The sequence below is a fragment of the Oncorhynchus nerka genome, linkage group LG13 (genome assembly GCF_034236695.1).
Source record: "Oncorhynchus nerka isolate Pitt River linkage group LG13, Oner_Uvic_2.0, whole genome shotgun sequence".
In the NCBI taxonomy this organism is placed as follows: Eukaryota; Metazoa; Chordata; class Actinopteri; order Salmoniformes; family Salmonidae; genus Oncorhynchus; species Oncorhynchus nerka.
Window position 1 is genome coordinate 9,353,011 of NC_088408.1, and position 20,579 is coordinate 9,373,589.

At 53.1% G+C, this 20,579-nt stretch overlaps 1 protein-coding gene across 2 annotated transcripts in view; it reads right to left on the reverse strand.

Annotated features, from left to right (window-relative positions):
• ino80 (INO80 complex ATPase subunit) overlaps positions 1-20,579 on the reverse strand; it is a 99,999-nt gene that overhangs the window by 37,217 nt on the left and 42,203 nt on the right. For both annotated transcript variants that reach the window (XM_065026181.1, XM_065026182.1), the window contains exons 25-26: positions 17,744-17,887; positions 11,952-12,177 (exon numbers count right to left, since the gene is read on the reverse strand). In XM_065026181.1, the coding sequence (XP_064882253.1) occupies positions 11,952-12,177; positions 17,744-17,887 (370 nt within the window). The remainder of the gene's footprint in view (positions 1-11,951; positions 12,178-17,743; positions 17,888-20,579) is intronic.

Consider the following 20,579-nt stretch of genomic DNA (forward strand, 5'->3'; position numbering starts at 1 on the left):
CCATTACCTCACCACTACCATATCCATTATCTCCCCACTACCCTATCCATTATCTCCCCACTACCATATCCATTGCCTCATCACTACCCTATCCATTACCTCCTCACTACCCTATACATTACCTCCTCACTACCCTATCCATTACCTCCCACTACCCTGTCCATTACCTCCCCACTACCCTGTCCATTACCTCCCACCACCCTATCCATTACCTCCTCAGTACCCTATCCAACCCCCTTCCAAAACCTCCCCACTACCCTATCCAACCCTCTTACCTCCTCACTAACCTATCCAACCCTCTTCATTACCTCCTCACTACCCTCTCCAACCCTCTTCATTACCTCCCCACTACCCTCTCCAACCCTCTTCATTACCTCCCCACTACCCTATCCAACCCTCTCCGTTACCTCCACACTACCCTGTCCAACCCTCTTCATTACCTCCTCACAACCCTATCCATTACCTCAGTACCCTATCCATCACCTCACTACCCTATCCAACCCTCTCCGTTACCTCCCCACTGCCTTATCCATTACCACCTCACTGCCCTATCCAACCCTCTTCATTACCTCCTCACAACCATATCCATTACCTCAGTACCCTATCCAACCCTCTCCATTACCTCCCCACTACCCTGTCCATTACCGCCTCACTGCCCTCTCCAACTCTTCATTACTTCCTCACTACCCTGTCCATTATCTCCCCACTACCATATCCATTATCTCCCCACTACCCTATCCATTACCTCCCCACTACCCTATCCATTACCTCCTCGCTACCCTATCCATTATCTCCCCACTACCATATCCATTATCTCCCCACTGCCCTATCCATTATCTCACCACTACCCTATCCATTATCTCACCACTACCATATCCATTATCTCACCACTACCCTATCCATTACCTCACCACTACCATATCCATTATCTCCCCACTACCCTATCCATTATCTCCCCACTACCATATCCATTGCCTCATCACTACCCTATCCATTACCTCCTCACTACCCTATACATTACCTCCTCACTACCCTGTCCATTACCTCCCCACTACCCTGTCCATTACCTCCCCACTACCCTGTCCATTACCTCCCCACTACCCTGTCCATTACCTCCTCACTACCCTCCCCATTACTTCCGCACTACCCTATTCAACTAGCCATTACCTCCCCACGACCCTATCCAACCCTCTCCATTACCTCAGTACCCTCTCCATTACATCTCACTACCCTATCCAACCCTCTTCATTACCTCCTCACTACCCTATCCAACCCTCTTCATTACCTCCTCACTACCCTATCCATTACCTCCCACCATCATATCCATTACCTCCTCACTACCATATCCATTACCTCCTACCCTATCCAACCCTTCATTACCTCCTCACTACCCTATCCAACACTCTTCATTACCTCCTCACTACCCTATCCAACCCCCACTCCATTACCTCCTCACTACCCTATCCAACCCTCTCCATTACCTCCTCACTACCCTATCCAACCCTCTCTCCACTACCCTATCCAACCCTCTCCATTACCTCCTCACTACCCTATCCAACCCTCTCCATTACCTCCTCACTACCCTATCCAACCCTCTCCATTACCTCCTCACTACCCTATCCAACCCTCCTCATTAGAGTACACACAGCTATATCGGTCTGCTAATACAGGACTAGTAAAGTTCGATTTCCTCATTTTTGAAATGTATTATTATTTAGACTTTTCCACTGGGTGCTGCGTCCCCCTCAGCACCCGTACCCTTCCAATACGCCCACTGATGTGTATCAAAGTAGTATAGTGGAGGTAAACACTGTATCAATTCATAAGGCTGATGGAACAGATCAGAATGTTGAAAAACATTTATTTCTTCCCATTTTAGGCGCAGCAACGTGAACACGGCAGGAGGCCTATGCGTCAATGATCCAAAATGCAAATTTACAGGGAAAGTTGTTTCATGGACAAATATGGAGTTAGGTGTTAGAAAATGTAGAAAGAGGGAAGATCTACAGATGAAATAACTAGCGTGGGATGCTAATATGACTAAGATAATGCCTTTGGCTGTCGGACAACGAAATAAACGTTGAAAGAAAACAAAAGAAAGTATATCAATCCAGTTGCTTTCTGTTTGGCAAACTCCATCTCCTGTACTACAGAAACACTGCTAACCCAACAACAGTACTAGGTGCCTGTACTACAGAAACACTGCTAACCCAACAACAGTACTAGGCGCCTGTACTACAGAAACACTGTTAACCCAACAACAGTACTAGGTGCCTGTACTACAGAAACACTGTTAACCCAACAACAGTGCTAGGTGCCTGTACTACAGAAACACTGCTAACCCAACAACAGTACTAAGTGCCTGTACTACAGAAACACTGTTAACCCAACAACAGTACTAGGTGCCTGTACTACAGAAACACTGCTAACCCAACAACAGTACTATGTGCCTGTACCACAGAAACACTGTTAACCCAACAACAGTACTCTGTGCCTGTACTACAAAAACCCTGCTAACCCAACAACAGTACTAGGTGCCTGTACTACAGAAACACTGTTAACCCAACAACAGTACTCTGTGCCTGTACTACAGAAACACTGTTAACCCAACAACAGTACTCTGTGCCTGTACTACAGAAACCCTGCTAACCCAACAACAGTACTAGGTGCCTGTACTACAGAAACACTGTTAACCCAACAACAGTACTAGGTGCCTGTACTACAGAAACACTGTTAACCCAACAACAGTACTAGGTGCCTGTACTACAGAAACACTGTTAACCCAACAACAGTGCTAGGTGCACTAGTCCTACTATTAGCCGACCTGCACAGTTCAGCTTGGGTTGGCCTGACTGTTTATAGACCCATATGGGATTGATCATTTTAGGTCATTCAGTGTGTCACCGTTTTTCACACAGGGCACCTTTCCTTTGCAGTGCAGGCCATTTTGGAGTATACTTCTCCAGAAACCAGACAGGAAGGGGGGAGGAGGGGGGGGCGAGAGAGAGAGAGGAGACAGTCTAATTATGACCCTGGCTCTCTGAATAAGACAGTTGTCTGTTCTACTCTGTGTTTAGTGGGCAATACACCACAGTGGTCTGGTCTCACCACAGTGGTCTGGTCTCACCACAGTGGTCTGGTCTCACCACAGAGGAGAGAGGAACAGAACAGATATTTGATACATTAGGATCCCATTAGCCCACAACTAGAGCAGGACGGAGCATTACAGAGCAGGACGGAGCGGAGCAGGACGGAGCTTTACAGAGCAGGACGGAGCATTACAGAGCAGGACGGAGCGGAGCAGGACGGAGCGATACGGAGCAGGACGGAGCGATACGGAGCAGGACGGAGCATTACAGAGCAGGACGGAGCTTTACAGAGCAGGACGGAGCATTACAGAGCAGGACGGAGCGGAGCAGGACGGAGCGATAGAGAGCAGGACGGAGCTTTACAGAGCAGGACGGAGCATTACAGAGCAGGACGGAGCGGAGCAGGACGGAGCGATACGGAGCAGGACGGAGCGATACGGAGCAGGACGGAGCGATACGGAGCAGGACGGAGCGATACGGAGCAGGACGGAGCATTACAGAGCAGGACGGAGCTTTACAGAGCAGGACGGAGCATTACAGAGCAGGACGGAGCGGAGCAGGACGGAGCGATACGGAGCAGGACGGAGCGATACGGAGCATTACAGAGCAGGACGGAGCTTTACAGAGCAGGACGGAGCATTACAGAGCAGGACGGAGCTTTACAGAGCAGGACGGAGCATTACAGAGCAGGACGGAGCGGAGCAGGACAGAGCGTTACAGAGCAGGACGGAGCAGAGCAGGACGGAGCGTTACAGAGCAGGACGGAGCGGAGCAGGACGGAGCGGAGCAGGACGGAGCGATACAGAGCAGGACGGAGCGATACAGAGCAGGACGGAGCGTTACAGAGCAGGACGGAGCGATACAGAGCAGGAGCAGGACGGAGCGATACAGAGCGGAGCAGGACGGAGCGATACAGAGCAGCAGGACGGAGCGATACAGAGCGGAGCAGGACGGAGCGATACAGAGCGGAGCAGGACGGAGCATTACAGAGCAGGACGGAGCGGAGCAGGACGGAGCGATACAGAGCGGAGCAGGACGGAGCGATACAGAGCGGAGCAGGACGGAGCGATACAGAGCGGAGCAGGACGGAGCGGAGCAGGACGGAGCGATACAGAGCAGGACGGAGCGTTACAGAGCAGGACGGAGCAGAGCAGGACGGAGCGTTACAGAGCAGGACGGAGCTGAACAGGACGGAGTGGAGCAGAGCAGGACGGAGCGGAGCAGGACGGAGCGATACAGGACAGAGCGTTACAGAGCAGGACAGAGCGTTACAGAGCAGGACGGAGCGTTACAGAGCAGGACGGAGCGTTACAGAGCAGGACAGAGCGTTACAGAGCAGGACGGAGCGTTACAGAGCAGAGCGTTACAGAGCAGGACGGAGCTGAACAGGACAGAGCGTTACAGAGCAGAGCGTTAAAGAGCAGAGCGTTACAGAGCAGAGCGTTACAGAGCGGAGCGTTACAGAGCGGAACAGGACAGAGCGTTACAGAGCAGAGCGTTACAGAGCAGAGCGTTACAGAGCGGAACAGGACAGAGCGTTACAGAGCAGAGCGTTACAGAGCGGAACAGGACAGAGCGTTACAGAGCAGTTACAGAGCAGAGCGTTACAGAGCAGAGCGTTACAGAGCGGAACGGAGCTGAACAGGACAGAGCAGAGCATTACAGAGCAGAGCGTTACAGGAGAACAGAACAGAGCAGAGTGGAACAGAGCGGAACGGAACAGAGCGGAACGGAACAGAGCGGAACGGAGCAGAGCGGAACAGAGCAGAGCGGAACAGAGCAGAGCGGAACAGAGCAGAGCGTAACAGAGCAGAGCGGAACAGAGCAGAGCGGAACAGAGCGGAGCGGAACGGAACAGAGCGGAACAGAGCGGAACGGAACAGAGCGGAACAGAGCGGAACGGAACAGAGCGGAGCGGAACAGAACAGAGCAGAGCGGAACAGAGCAGAGCGGAACAGAGCAGAGCGGAACGGAGCAGAGCGGAACGGAACAGAGCGGAACGGAACAGAGCGGAGCGGAACAGAGCGGAACAGAGCGGAGCGGAACAGAGCGGAACAGAACGGAACAGAACAGAGCGGAACAGAGCGAAACGGAGTAGAGCGGAACGGAGCAGAGCGGAACGGAGCAGAGCGGAACGGAGCAGAGCGGAACGGAGCAGAGTGGAACGGAGCAGAGCGGAACAGAGCGAAACGGAGCAGAGCGGAACGGAACAGAACGGAGCAGAGCGGAACGGAACAGAGCGGAACGGAGCAGAGCGGAACGGAGCAGAGCGGAACAGAGCGGAACGGAGCGGAACGGAGCAGAGCGGAACGCAGCAGAGCGGAACGCAGCAGAGCGGAACGGAACAGCGAAGCCTGTCCTTAAGATATATTACACACAGGCAGGTCTTTGTCAAGTCAGGCCCAACTCTGGTGAAGGGACAGAGAGAGAGAGACCTACACTATGTGTTTCCCCTCCAGATCCCAAATCCAGACCCAGTGGGCCAGACAGTCATAATGTGGGTAAGGTCGCCCCCTGTAGGCCTGATGAGGAGCAAATGGGGCTTCAGGGGTGGCCAAACCTAGCTGAGCTAGCCTCCTGCTGGATTCTGTTTCAACCCTTTTCTGAAACACCTGGTTTTACTAATACCCTGCCCAGGACCCGGATAAGCCAGCGTGTAGGATGGAACTAAATTAGCATCAAGTACAGACCTCCAGCCAGTAAACAATGATGTAGCTAACAGCGCTAGGCTAGCTGCCTGACGGTGTTGTTTCTGCCTCTCTCTTGGTGTGTGTGTGTGTGTGTGTCTCTCTCAGAAGGCCAGGGAGGTTTCCTGTCTTTTTAGTGGAGAGCGGAGATTCTTGAAGGGACAGGAAGACAATACTGTTTCCCACAGCCCTCACAGACAGACAGAAAGACACACACACATACACACACACTTGCCTCCTAGCTTACAGCGCAGGCTCCCACAATAAACAGAAGCTAAAGTGAGAGACCAGTCATTTAGGAAGCATTGTTCCTCCTCACGCACCGTGACAGACGCCACACAGACGACAACAGGGTGTTGTAGCCAGGTCCTCGTTAGGAACGTTGCACAGAAATGTTTCTTTCTGGTGCTTTCCAGCATCAGCTGTGGGGACCATTTTTAAATCACCCTTTTAGGGTCACATGACTCTGTTTATAAATGAATAGTAAATAATGAAGCCTCGCCGTTCGTGTCCCTCAACAGGTAAGAGTACACAGAAATAGACAGTACAAAGACGTGACCTTTGACACCAGGCCTAATGTTCACCAAACAAGTCTTTCATTTTATAATCAAAACTATTTCATCAAATCATCATCAACAACTCAAGCCATTGCCGTCTTTGTTTTGTCCAACCGAAAGCTACATGACTACATTTATTGACCGATACTGGTAAGTGGCTCACGTCATGCACAAACAAACATTCATCATAGCAGTCATTAGTTCTAAAAGGTGTGGGGCAGGGGGAGAGGTGAGAGAGAGAGGTGAGAGAGGTGAGAGAGAGAGAGAGAGCTGGGAGAGGTGAGAGAGGTGAGAGAGAGAGAGAGAGCTGGGAGAGGTGAGAGAGAGAGCTGGGAGAGGTGATAGAGAGAGGTGAGAGCTGGGAGAGGTGAGAGAGAGAGGTGAGAGAGAGAGGTGGGAGAGGTGAGAGCTGGGAGAGGTGATAGAGAGAGCTGGGAGAGGTGAGAGAGGTGATAGAGAGAGCTGGGAGAGGTGAGAGAGGTGATAGAGAGAGCTGGGAGAGGTGAGAGAGAGAGAGAGAGAGAGAGGTGGGAGAGGTGAGAGAGGTGATAGAGAGAGGTGAGAGCTGGGAGAGGTGAGAGAGAGAGGTGAGAGAGGTGAGAGAGAGAGATGAGAGAGAGAGAGCTGGAGAGAGAGAGCGAGAGAGAGAGGTGAGAGAGAGAGAGCTGGGAGAGGTGAGCGAGAGAGCTGGGAGAGAGAGAGAGAGAGAGAGAGAGAGAGGTGAGAGAGAGAGAGAGAGAGAGAGAGGAGAGAGAGGAGAGAGAGGTGAGAGAGAGAGAGAGGGAGAGAGAGAGTGAGAGAGAGGTGAGGGAGAGAGAGGTGAGAGAGAGGTGAGGGAGAGAGAGGTGAGAGAGAGGTGAGAGAGAGAGAGAGAGAGAGAGAGAGAGGTGAGAGAGAGAGAGAGAGGTGAGAGAGAGAGAGGTGAGATATAGAGATGAGAGAGAGAGAGAGGTGAGAGAGAGAGGTGAGAGAGAGAGAGAGATGAGAGAGAGAGAGAGAGAGAGAGGTGAGAGAGAGAGAGAGAGAGAGGTGAGAGAGAGAGTGAGAGAGAGAGAGAGAGAGAGAGAGAGAGAGAGAGAGAGGAGAGAGAGAGGTGAGAGAGAGAGAGGTGAGAGAGAGGTGAGAGAGAGAGAGAGAGACTTTCTGCGCAAGGTGAGAAGACATCACTACGAGTCTGAATACAGTGCTGCTTTGTGAAGGACTGAGCCACAAACACACAGTACAGTATATTACCATTACCTAAGCACTGGAACAATGACCAATGGTCAAACTTCAAACTTCCTCGCTTTGTCCTTTTTCCCGAAAACTTCACAAGCTCTTAGTCTGTTCACACACACACACACACACACACACACACACACACACACACACACACACACACACACACACACACACACACACACACACACACACACACACACACACACACACACCATTCCCACGGCCAAAGACAGTCAGATAAAAGCAATAGGAGTCCACAGCAAAAGTGAGACATCATCATGATATAAAGTGCAGGGTTGCCAGGTCTGTGAGAGTGGAAGTAAACCTTTAGCCCTCACTACACATCAGTCATGTGACCTCTCTGACCTCTCCGACCTCCAGAAGCAGCTCTGTCAGAAAGACGCACAGCGTAGCAGGTCTCCACTATCCTCTCCGCGTTTTCATCACGAGGCTGAGGTTTAGCAGTGACACGCACACCCTGGAAGTGACAGGACTGTGACAGGATGGTTCTATATTAGACCTGTCTCAACCCCTGACCCAGGCTATCCCTCTCCTGCTTAGCTGTGGGCCTCCCACGGTCTTTACTCTCCCTGGTTAGTAGGGAACAGAGGAGGTGTCCCCCCCCTACCACACACTACAGGAGTAGGGAACAGACACACTACAGGAGTAGGGAACAGACACACTACAGGAGTAGGGAACAGACACACTACAGGAGTAGGGAACAGACACACTACAGGAGTAGGGAACAGAGGAGGGTTCCCCCCCTACCACACACTACAGGAGTAGGGAACAGAGACACTACAGGAGTAGGGAACAGAGGAGGGTTCCCCCCCTACCACACACTACAGGAGTAGGGAACAGAGACACTACAGGAGTAGGGAACAGAGGAGGGTTCCCCCCCTACCACACACTACAGGAGTAGGGAACAGACACACTACAGGAGTAGGGAACAGAGACACTACAGGAGTAGGGAACAGACACTACAGGAGTAGGGAACAGACATTCCCCCTACACTACAGGAGGGAACAGAGACACTAGGAGTAGAACAGACATACAACAGACATACACTACAGGAGTAGGGAACAGAGACACTACAGGAGTAGGGAACAGACACACTACAGGAGTAGGGAACAGACACACTACAGGAGTAGGGAACAGAGGAGGGTTCCCCCCCTACCACACACTACAGGAGTAGGGAACAGAGACACTACAGGAGTAGGGAACAGAGACACTACAGGAGTAGGGAACAGAGACACTACAGGAGTAGGGAACAGACATACACTACAGGAGTAGGGAACAGACATACACTACAGGAGTAGGGAACAGACACACTACAGGAGTAGGGAACAGACATACACTACAGGAGTAGGGAACAGACATACACTACAGGAGTAGGGAACAGACACACTACAGGAGTAGGGAACAGACATACACTACAGGAGTAGGGAACAGACATACACTACAGGAGTAGGGAACAGACATACACTACAGGAGTAGGGAACAGACATACACTACAGGAGTAGGGAACAGACATACACTACAGGAGTAGGGAACAGACATACACTACAGGAGTAGGGAACAGACATACACTACAGGAGTAGGGAACAGACACACTACAGGAGTAGGGAACAGACACACTACAGGAGTAGGGAACAGACACACTACAGGAGTAGGGAACAGACACACTACAGGAGTAGGGAACAGACACACTACAGGAGTAGGGAACAGACACACTACAGGAGTAGGGAACAGACACACTACAGGAGTAGGGAACAGAGGAGGGTTCCCCCCCTACCACACACTACAGGAGTAGGGAACAGACACACTACAGGAGTAGGGAACATACACTACAGGAGTAGGGAACAGAGGAGGGTTCCCCCCCTACCACACACTACAGGAGTAGGGAACAGACACTACAGGAGTAGGGAACAGAGGAGGGTTCCCCCCCTACCACACACTACAGGAGTAGGGAACAGAGGAGGGTTCCCCCCCTACCACACACTACAGGAGTAGGGAACAGAGGAGGGTTCCCCCCCTACCACACACTACAGGAGTAGGGAACAGGGAGTAGGGGAGTAGGGAACAGAGGAGGGTTCCCCCCCTACCACACACTACAGGAGTAGGGAACAGAGGAGGGTTCCCCCCCTACCACACACTACAGGAGTAGGGAACAGACACACTACAGGAGTAGGGAACAGACACACTACAGGAGTAGGGAACAGACACTACAGGAGTAGGGAACAGACACTACAGGAGTAGGGAACAGACACACTACAGGAGTAGGGAACAGACACACTACAGGAGTAGGGAACAGACACTACAGGAGTAGGGAACAGACACACTACAGGAGTAGGGAACAGACACACTACAGGAGTAGGGAACAGACACACTACAGGAGTAGGGAACAGACACACTACAGGAGTAGGGAACAGACATACACTACAGGAGTAGGGAACAGACACACTACAGGAGTAGGGAACAGACACACACTACAGGAGTAGGGAACAGACACACTACAGGAGTAGGGAACAGACACACTACAGGAGTAGGGAACAGACACACTACAGGAGTAGGGAACAGACACACTACAGGAGTAGGGAACAGACACACTACAGGAGTAGGGAACAGACACACTACAGGAGTAGGGAACAGACATACACTACAGGAGTAGGGAACAGACACACTACAGGAGTAGGGAACAGACACACTACAGGAGTAGGGAACAGACACACTACAGGAGTAGGGAACAGACACACTACAGGAGTAGGGAACAGACACACACTACAGGAGTAGGAGTAGGGAACAGACACACTACAGGAGTAGGGAACAGACACACTACAGGAGTAGGGAACAGACACACTACAGGAGTAGGGAACAGAACACTACAGGACACACAGACATACAGGGGAACAGACACACTAGGTAGGGAACAGACACACTACAGGAGTAGGGAACAGACACACTACAGGAGTAGGGAACAGACACACTACAGGAGTAGGGAACAGACACACTACAGGAGTAGGGAACAGACACACTACAGGAGTAGGGAACAGACACACTACAGGAGTAGGGAACAGACACACTAGGACAGGGAACAGACACTACAGGAGTAGGGAACAGACACACTACAGGAGTAGGGAACAGACACACTACAGGAGTAGGGAACAGACACACTACAGGAGTAGGGAACAGACACCACACACTACAGGAGTAGGGAACAGAGGAGGGTTCCCCCTACACACACTAGTAGGGGGAACAGAGGAGGGTTCCCCCCTACACACACTAGGAGTAGGGAACAGGAGTAGGGAACAGTTCCCCCCTACACACTACAGGAGTAGGGAACAGACACTACACAGACACTACAGGAGTAGGGAACAGACACACTACAGGAGTAGGGTTCATACACACTACAGGAGTAGGGAACAGGAGTAGGGAACAGACACTACAGGAGTAGGGAACAGACACACTACAGGAGTAGGGAACAGACACTACAGGAGTAGGGAACAGACACACTACAGGAGTAGGGAACAGACACACTACAGGAGTAGGGAACAGACACTACAGGAGTAGGGAACAGACACTACAGGAGTAGGGAACAGACACACTACAGGAGTAGGGAACAGACACACTACAGGAGTAGGGAACAGACACACTACAGGAGTAGGGAACAGACACACTACAGGAGTAGGGAACAGACACACTACAGGAGTAGGGAACAGACACACTACAGGAGTAGGGAACAGACACACTACAGGAGTAGGGAACAGACACACTACAGGAGTAGGGAACAGACACACTACAGGAGTAGGGAACAGACACACTACAGGAGTAGGGAACAGACATACACTACAGGAGTAGGGAACAGACACACTACAGGAGTAGGGAACAGACATACACTACAGGAGTAGGGAACAGAGGAGGGTTCCCCCCCTACCACACACTACAGGAGTAGGGAACAGACACACTACAGGAGAAGGGAACAGACACACTACAGGAGTAGGGAACAGACACACTACAGGAGTAGGGAACAGAGGAGGGTTCCCCCCCTACCACACACTACAGGAGTAGGGAACAGACACACTACAGGAGTAGGGAACAGACACACTACAGGAGTAGGGAACAGACACACTACAGGAGTAGGGAACATACACACTACAGGAGTAGGGAACATACACACTACAGGAGTAGGGAACAGACACTACAGGAGTAGGGAACAGACACTACAGGAGTAGGGAACAGACAGACACTACAGGAGTAGGGAACAGACAGACACTACAGGAGTAGGGAACAGACACACTACAGGAGTAGGGAACAGAGTCGTTTCCTCTGACTGTTAATTTCAAAGTAAATACACCGAAACAAACCAACGCGCACGCACACACACTGCGTTTTCGTACCTGGTATTCTGATGTAGGACCAGCCATGCCGGGGGTAGAGCGCCATCACTCCCCCAGGGCATCGTGGGTAGAAAGTGTTGGCTCGGGACATCCAATCAGAGGCCAGATCAAGGGAGCCGTACAGGAAGCAGTGCTTGGCGGCCGTGCCCCCTCCGGCCCTCGTCTCCTGCCACTCGTACTCAGCGCTGCGGTCGTCACAGTACCGCTCCATGGGAACTGCCGTAACCTAGGGAGCAACACAAAATTAACTATTGTCATTCTGATGAAGTGTTCCAATGTTGATTTGATTAAGTTTCATTCCAACTGCCAGCCGACCCTACAACCCCAGGTCGGGTTTCGTGACTCCAGCCGACCCCACGACCCCAGGTCGGGTTTCGTGACTCCAGCCGACCCCACGACCCCAGGTCTCGTGACTCCAGCCGACCCCACAACCCCAGGTCTCGTGATTCCAGCCGACCCCACAACCCCGGGTCTCGTGACTCCAGCCGACCCCACAACCCCGGGTCTCGTGATTCCAGCCGACCCCACAACCCCAGGTCGGGTCTCGTGACTCCAGCCGACCCCACAACCCCAGGTCGGGTCTCGTGACTCCATCCGACCCCACAACCCCAGGTTGGGTCTCGTGACTCCATCCGACCCCACAACCCCAGGTCGGGTCTCGTGACTCCATCCGACCTCACAACTCCAGGTCGGGTTTCGTGACTCCAGCCGACCCCAGGTCGGGTTTCGTGACTCCAGCCGACCCCACGACCCCAGGTCTCGTGACTCCAGCCGACCCCACAACCCCAGGTCTCGTGATTCCAGCCGACCCCACAACCCCAGGTCTCGTGACTCCAGCCGACCCCACAACTCCAGGTCTCGTGACTCCAGCCGACCCCACAACTCCAGGTCTCGTGACTCCAGCCGACCCCACAACTCCAGGTCTCGTGACTCCAGCCGACCCCACAACTCCAGGTCTCGTGACTCCAGCCGACCCCACAACTCCAGGTCTCGTGACTCCAGCCGACCCCACAACTCCAGGTCTCGTGACTCCAGCCGACCCCACAACTCCAGGTCTCGTGACTCCAGCCGACCCCACAACTCCAGGTCTCGTGACTCCAGCCGACCCCACAACTCCAGGTCTCGTGACTCCAGCCGACCCCACAACCTCAGGTCTCGTGACTCCAGCCGACCCCACAACTCCAGGCCCGGTCTCATGGCTAGGGTTGCAAAGGGGCAGAAACTTTTTTTTACAGACATTTTCCATGGGAAGTTTAAGCACAGGAATTTTGGGAATTTTGCTTAAATTCAACCAAAACGCAGTGAACCTTTATTGTGGGATAAATATAAGGCAATTCTAGGTCTTTTTGGTTAAACTGTCCCCAATTCAATGGAATTGTAACCCTCTGCATGCACAGTGCATTCTTCCATCACATGTACAGCTGATTCTCAGGATCTTGCAGACTAATGAGATGCTATTGAGTCCACAAGTTTGAGTTTTTACCAAAAAGTTATATTTTGGTTTCATCTGACCATATGACATTCTCCCAATCTTCTTCTGGATCATCCAAATGCTCTCTAGCAAACTTCAGACTGGCCTGGACATGTACTGGCTTAAGCAGGGGGACACATCTGGCACTGCAGGATTTGAGTCCCTGGTGGCGTAGTGTGTTACTGATGGTAGGCTTTGTTACTTTGGTCCCAGCTCTCTGCAGGTCATTCACTAGGTCCCCCGTGTGGTTCTGGGATTGTTGCTCACCGTTCTTGTGATCATTTTGACCCCACGGGGTGAGATCTTGCGTGGAGCCCCAGATCGAGGGAGATTATCAGTGGTCTTGTATGTCTTCCATTTCCTAATAATTGCTCCCACAGTTGATTTCTTCAAACCAAGCTGCTTATCTATTGCAGATTCAGTCTTCCCAGCCTGGTGCAGGTCTACAATTTTGTTTCTGGTGTCCTTTGACAGCTCTTTGGTCTTGGCCGTAGTGGAGTTTGGAGTGTGACTGTTTGAGGTGTCTTTTATACTGATAAGTTCAAACAGGTGCCATTAATACAGGTAACGAGTGGAGGACAGAGGAGCCTCTTAAAGAAGAAGTTACAGGTCTGTGAGAGCCAGAAATCTTGCTTGCTTGTAGGTGACCAAATACTTATTTTCCACCATAATTTGCAAACAATCCATTCGGACAAATTTGAGGCTTTTTGAGCCTCCAGGATAATAAATAATGGTCTCTGCTCCATGTGGGAAATCCAACTCTAAAGAGCGGTGGGCTGAAAGGAAAAGGGCTGCAAATACCAGCTGATACACAGTGATAGAGAGGATACTTTGATCTTATGTATAATGAAACCAGAACGGACCACAGGCCGAACGGACCGGACCACAGGCCGAACGGACCGGACCACAGGCCGAACGGACCGGACCACAGGCCGAACGGACCACAGGCCGAACGGACCGGTCCACAGGCCGAACGGACCACAGGCCGAACGGACCACAGAGGCCGAACGGACCACAGAGGCCGAACGGACCACAGGCCGAACGGACCACAGAGGCCGAACGGACCGGATCACAGAGGCCGAACGGACCGGACCACAGAGGCCGAACGGACCGGACCACAGGCCGAACGGACCGGACCACAGGCCGAACGGACCGGTCCACAGGCCGAACGGACCGGACCACAGGCCGAACGGACCGGACCACAGGCGAGCGGACGGTCCACAGGCCGAACGGACCGGTCCACAGGCCGAACGGACCACAGGCCCGAACGGACACCACAGGCCGAACGGACCACAGGCCGAACGGACCGGACCACAGGAACGAACGGACCGGACCACAGGCACGAACGGACCGGACCACAGGCACGAACGGACCGGACCACAGGCCGAACGGACCGGACCACAGGCGAACGGACGGTCCACAGGCCGAACGGACGGACCACAGGCCGAACGGACGGTCCACAGGCCGAACGGACCGGTCCACAGGCCGAACGGACCACAGGCCAACGGACCGGACCACAGGCCGAACGGACCGGACCACAGGCCGAACGGACCGGTCCACAGGCGAACGGACCGGTCCACAGGCCGAACGGACGGACCACAGGCGAGCGGACGGTCCACAGGCGAGCGGACCACAGGCGAGCGGACCGACCACAGGCGGGACCGGTCCACAGGCCGAACGGACGGTCCACAGGCCGAACGGACCGGACCACAGGCAGAACGGACGGTCCACAGGCCGAACGGACGGACCACAGGCCGAACGGACCGGTCCACAGGCCGAACGGACGGACCACAGGCCGAACGGACGGACAGGCGGGACGGTCCACAGGCCGAACGGACCGGACCACAGGCCGAACGGACCGGTCCACAGGCCGAACGGACGGACCACAGGCCGAACGGACCACCAGGCCGAACGGACGGACCACAGGCCGAACGGACGGACCACAGGCGAACGGACCGGACCACAGGCCGAACGGACGGTCCACAGGCCGAACGGACGGACCACAGGCCGAACGGACGGTCCACAGGCGAACGGACCACAGGCCGAACGGACCGGACCACAGGCGAAGGACGGTCCACAGGCGAAGGACCGGTCCACAGGCCGAACGGACCGGTCCACAGGCGAACGGACCACAGGCCGAGCGGACCGGTCCACAGGCCGAACGGACCACAGGCGAGCGGACCACAGGCGAGCGGACGGTCCACAGGCGAACGGACGGTCCACAGGCGAACGGACGGTCCACAGGCCGAACGGACCGGACCACAGGCCGAACGGACCGGACCACAGGCCGAACGGACCGGTCCACAGGCCGAACGGACCGGACCACAGGCCGAACGGACCGGACCACAGGCCGAACGGACCGGTCCACAGGCCGAACGGACCGGACCACAGGCCGAACGGAACGGACCACAGGCCGAACGGAACGGACCACAGGCCGAACGGACCGGACCACAGGCCGAACGGACCGGTCCACAGGCCGAACGGACCGGTCCACAGGCCGAACGGACCGGTCCACAGGCCGAACGGACCACAGGCCGAACGGACCGGTCCACAGGCCGAACGGACCACAGGCCGAACGGACCGGACCACAGGCCGAACGGACCGGTCCACAGGCCGAACGGACCGGTCCACAGGCCGAACGGACCACAGGCCGAACGGACCGGACCACAGGCACGAACGGACCGGTCCACAGGCCGAACGGACCGGTCCACAGGCCGAACGGACCGGTCCACAGGCACGAACGGACCGGTCCACAGGCCGAACGGACCGGTCCACAGGCCGAACGGACCGGACCACAGGCCGAACCGACCGGTCCACAGGCCGAACGGACCGGTCCACAGGCCGAACGGACCGGACCACAGGCCGAACGGACTGGTCCACAAGCCGAACGGACCGGACCACAGGCCGAACGGATCGGTCCACAGGCCGAACGGACCGGACCACAGGCCGAACGGATCGGTCCACAGGCCGAACGGACCGGACCACAGGCCGAACGGACCGGACCACAGGCCGAACCACAGGCCGAACAGACTACAGTTGAGTTGACCGCTGTGTGTTGGTTATTCCAAGGAGGATAAAGAGAGGGATGGATGGAAAGAAGGAGAGAGGGAAAGATAGATGGATGGATGGAAAGAGGGAGAGAGGGAAAGAGAGATGGATGGATGGAAAGAGGGAGAGAGGGAAAGATAGAGGGATGGATGGAAAGAGGGAGAGAGGGAAAGAGAGAGGGATGGATGGAAAGAGGGAGAGAGGGAAAGAGAGATGGATGGATGGAAAGAGGGAGAGAGGGAAAGAGAGGGATGGATGGAAAGAGAGAGAGAGGGAAAGAGAGATGGATGGATGGAAAGAGGGAGAGAGGGAAAGAGAGATGGATGGAAAGAGGGAGAGAGGGAAAGAGAGATGGATGGATGGAAAGAGGGAGAGAGGGAAAGAGATGGATGGATGGAAAGAGGGAGAGAGGGAAAGATAGATGGATGGATGGAAAGAGGGAGAGAGGGAAAGATAGGGATGGATGGCAAGAGAGAGAGAGGGAAAGAGAGATGGATGGATTGAAAGAGGGAGAGAGGGAAAGAGAGATGGATGGATGGAAAGAGAGAGAGAGGGAAAGAGAGATGGATGGATGGAAAGAGGGAGAGAGAGGGAAAGAGAGATGGATGGAGGGAAAGAGGGAGGAAGAGATGGATGAGGGGAAAAGGAGCAATGTTTCTTGGTCTCTTTGTAAATGTGGAAGCTATGATCGGTGAATCAGCAGGATGTCTCTGTGTGTGTGTGTGTGTGTGTGTGTGTGTGTGTGTGTGTGTGTGTGTGTGTGTGTGTGTGTGTGTGTGTGTGTGTGAAAGAGACAGTGCAGCAGGTTGGGTGGTCGAGTGAGAAAAGAGACGGGGGAGGAGGATGTGTTGTCTTTGGAAACATTAAACAATGAGCAGCATTATCTGCCTAACATGTGTGCTGTGTGTTCTGTGTGTGTGTGTGTTCTGTGTGTATTATGTGTGTTCTGTGTGTGTGTGTGTTCTGTGTGTGTGTGTGTGTGTGTGTGTGTTCTGTGTGTGTGTGTGTGTGTGTGTGTGTGTATGTGTGTTCTGTGTGTGTGTGTGTGTGTATTATGTGTGTGTGTATGTGTGTTCTGTGTGTGTATGTGTATTATGTGTGTGTTCATTCTCTGTGTGAAGAGACCCCCTGCGGTGGCTTCAAGCTGCACTCTAAACAAACAGTAACTTCTAAAAACGTCTCGTGGACCACAGATGTATTTACCTCTCACTCACTCACACACACACACACACACACACACACACACACACACACACACACACTGGGACCTTACCCTTGGCACAGCGGTGAGCAGGAACTTGGGTGGTTGTGTGGGTTGGCCCGGTCGTAGGGTGGTGGAGTTGGCAGAGCATCGACTGTGGACCAGAACATCACAGTGACCCATCAGACCTGGGCTGTGACGGGTGAATACCAGGTTCTGGAGAGAGAGAGAGAGAGAGAAGAGAGAGAGAGAGAGAGCGAGGAGAAGAGAGAGAGCGAGAGAGAGAGGGAGAGCAAGAGAGAGAGAGAGAGAGGAGAAGAGAGAGAGCGAGAGAGAGAGAGCAAGAGAGAGAGGAGAGAAGAGAGAGAGGAGAGAAGAGAGAAGAGAGAGAGCGAGAGAGAGAGAGAGAGAGAGAGAGAGCGAGAGAGAGAAGAGAGAAGAGACAGAAGAGAGAAGAGAGAGAGAAGAGAGAGAGGAGAAGAGAGAGAGAGACAGAGAAGAGAGAGAGACAGAGAGAGAGACAGAGGAGAGAAGAGAGAGAGACAGAGAAGAGAGCGAGAGAGACAGAGAAGAGAGCGAGAGAGAAAGGAGAGATTAGATTGATAAAGTACTCAAATCCAAAAATATCACATTCCCTTTGGCAGTTTAAAGTGTATATGATGACCTTCAAAGAACGCACGCGGGTTTGTGTGTGTGTGTGTGTGTGTTAGAGTCATGCAACATCGGCTTCATTCACAGTGAATATTCTGTTAAAGGGGGAAGTGTGTATTTTCATCGTCCTGCGTTTGAACCCCCCACCCAACCTTTTTAGTGACATTTTGTTTTGTTAAAGAGAGAATGCAATATGCAAATATGTCTAAAGCATATTATATTAAGCATAATTCCATCTCTGCACTAAATATTTTTTCCACTGTGCCATAAATCCATGTTTTTAATGATGCTGTTTACAACAAAAACAACAAGGTGCAGATTTCTGGGACAGTAGAATAAAATAAAATAGTATTTTTAGTGCAGAAGACATCATTCGGAACGATTCTGATGTAATTACGAGCTGGATTGGAGTGTTCTCTACCAAGCTTTAGATACACTGTAGTCAACGGCTAAAATGTGACAACCACAATTCTCTCTGTAAAGAAACAAAATCCCAAACTAAAGACTTGGGGGATAAACTAAAAGCACAGAAAGAGTGAAAATAAAACCAGATGTAAAAATAAGACATGGGCAGACCCACAGCGCCATCTAGTGGTTCTGAACAGCAACACACCTTCTCTCCATTCCAGGGCCTGAGACCTGCGGTAGTTCGTAGACCAAACCCCAAATATGACCCCATTTGGCCAAGACAGTCTTTTAGCCAACAGAATGTTGAAATCCTAGTGGTTACGTCTCAGCAGACTATAGCAGGTGTAAAAAGATGGTTAACCAGGGTTGGTTGGTAACAGTGGTGAGGTGGGGCTTGGTGGTCAGCTGAGAGTTGAGACTTAGCTGCTCCAAATGAAGGGAAAGATCCATCACATTGGGACAGACTGATGTTGGAAAGATCCTGAGTGTGTCTCTCTACGTGTGGCTGGCTGAGTGTCTCTCTCTCTAGGCGTGGCTGGCTGAGTGTGTCTCTCTAGGCGTGGCTGGCTGAGTGTGTCTCTCTAGGCGTGGCTGGCTGAGTGTGTCTCTCTAGGCGTGGCTGGCTGAGTGTGTCTCTCTAGGCGTGGCTGGCTGAGTGTGTCTCTCTAGGCGTGGCTGGCTGAGTGTGTCTCTCTAGGCGTGGCTGGCTGAGTGTGTCTCTCTGGGCGTGGCTGGCTGAGTGTCTGTCTCTCTGGGCATGGCTGGCTGAGTGTCTGTCTCTCTGGGCGTGGCTGGCTGAGTGTCTGTCTCTCTGGGCGTGGCTGGCTGAGTGTCTGTCTCTCTGGGCGTGGCTGGCTGAGTGTCTGTCTCTCTGGGCGTGGCTGGCTGAGTGTCTGTCTCTCTGGGCGTGGCTGGCTGAGTGTCTGTCTCTCTGGGCGTGGCTGGCTGAGTGTCTGTCTCTCTGGGCGTGGCTGGCTGAGTGTCTGTCTCTCTGTGGCGTGGCTGGCTGAGTGTCTGTCTCTCTGGGCGTGGCTGGCTGAGTGTCTGTCTCTCTGGGCGTGGCTGGCTGAGTGGCTGTCTCTCTGGGCGTGGCTGTCTCTCTGGGCGTGGCTGGCTGAGTGGCTGTCTCTCTGGGCGTGGCTGGCTGAGTGTCTGTCTCTCTGGGCGTGGCTGGCTGAGTGTCTGGGTCTCTCTGGGCGTGGTTGGCTGAGTGTCTGAGTTAGGCAAGGCTTAGCAGTGATGTGAATCATTATTTGGCAAGGCTAGGCAGTGATGTGAATCATTATTTGGCAAGGCTAGGCAGTGATGTGAATCATTATTTGGCACGGCTAGGCAGTGATGTGAATCATAATTTGGCACGGCTAGTCAGTGGTGTGAATCATTATTTGGCAAGGCTAGGCAGTGATGTGAATCATTATTTGGCAAGGCTAGTCAGTGATGTGAATCATTATTTGGCAAGGCTAGGCAGTGATGTGAATCGTTATTTGGCAAGGCTAGGCAGTGATGTGAATCATTATTTGGCAAGGCTAGGCAGTGATGTGAATCGTTATTTGGCAAGGCTAGGCAGTGATGTGAATCATTATTTGGCACGGCTAGGCAGTGATGTGGCTAGAGTTGTTGAGAGATGAATCCCAGGCTAGTGAGAGTTAGGCCACAGAGAGAGACTGCAAAGTCTGGATCTGAACTGTACAGACACTGTCATGAGACCATCTGCAAACCAGTCGACTGGTTTTTCATCGTGTAGAAAAGAGAGTCGGGTCAAAGTTAATAACAGTTCTCCGGGTGTCTGAAGCATCTCTCTCCCTCTGGATCTATGTCTTCCTTAGAGAAGCCAATCCAGAGGGGAAAC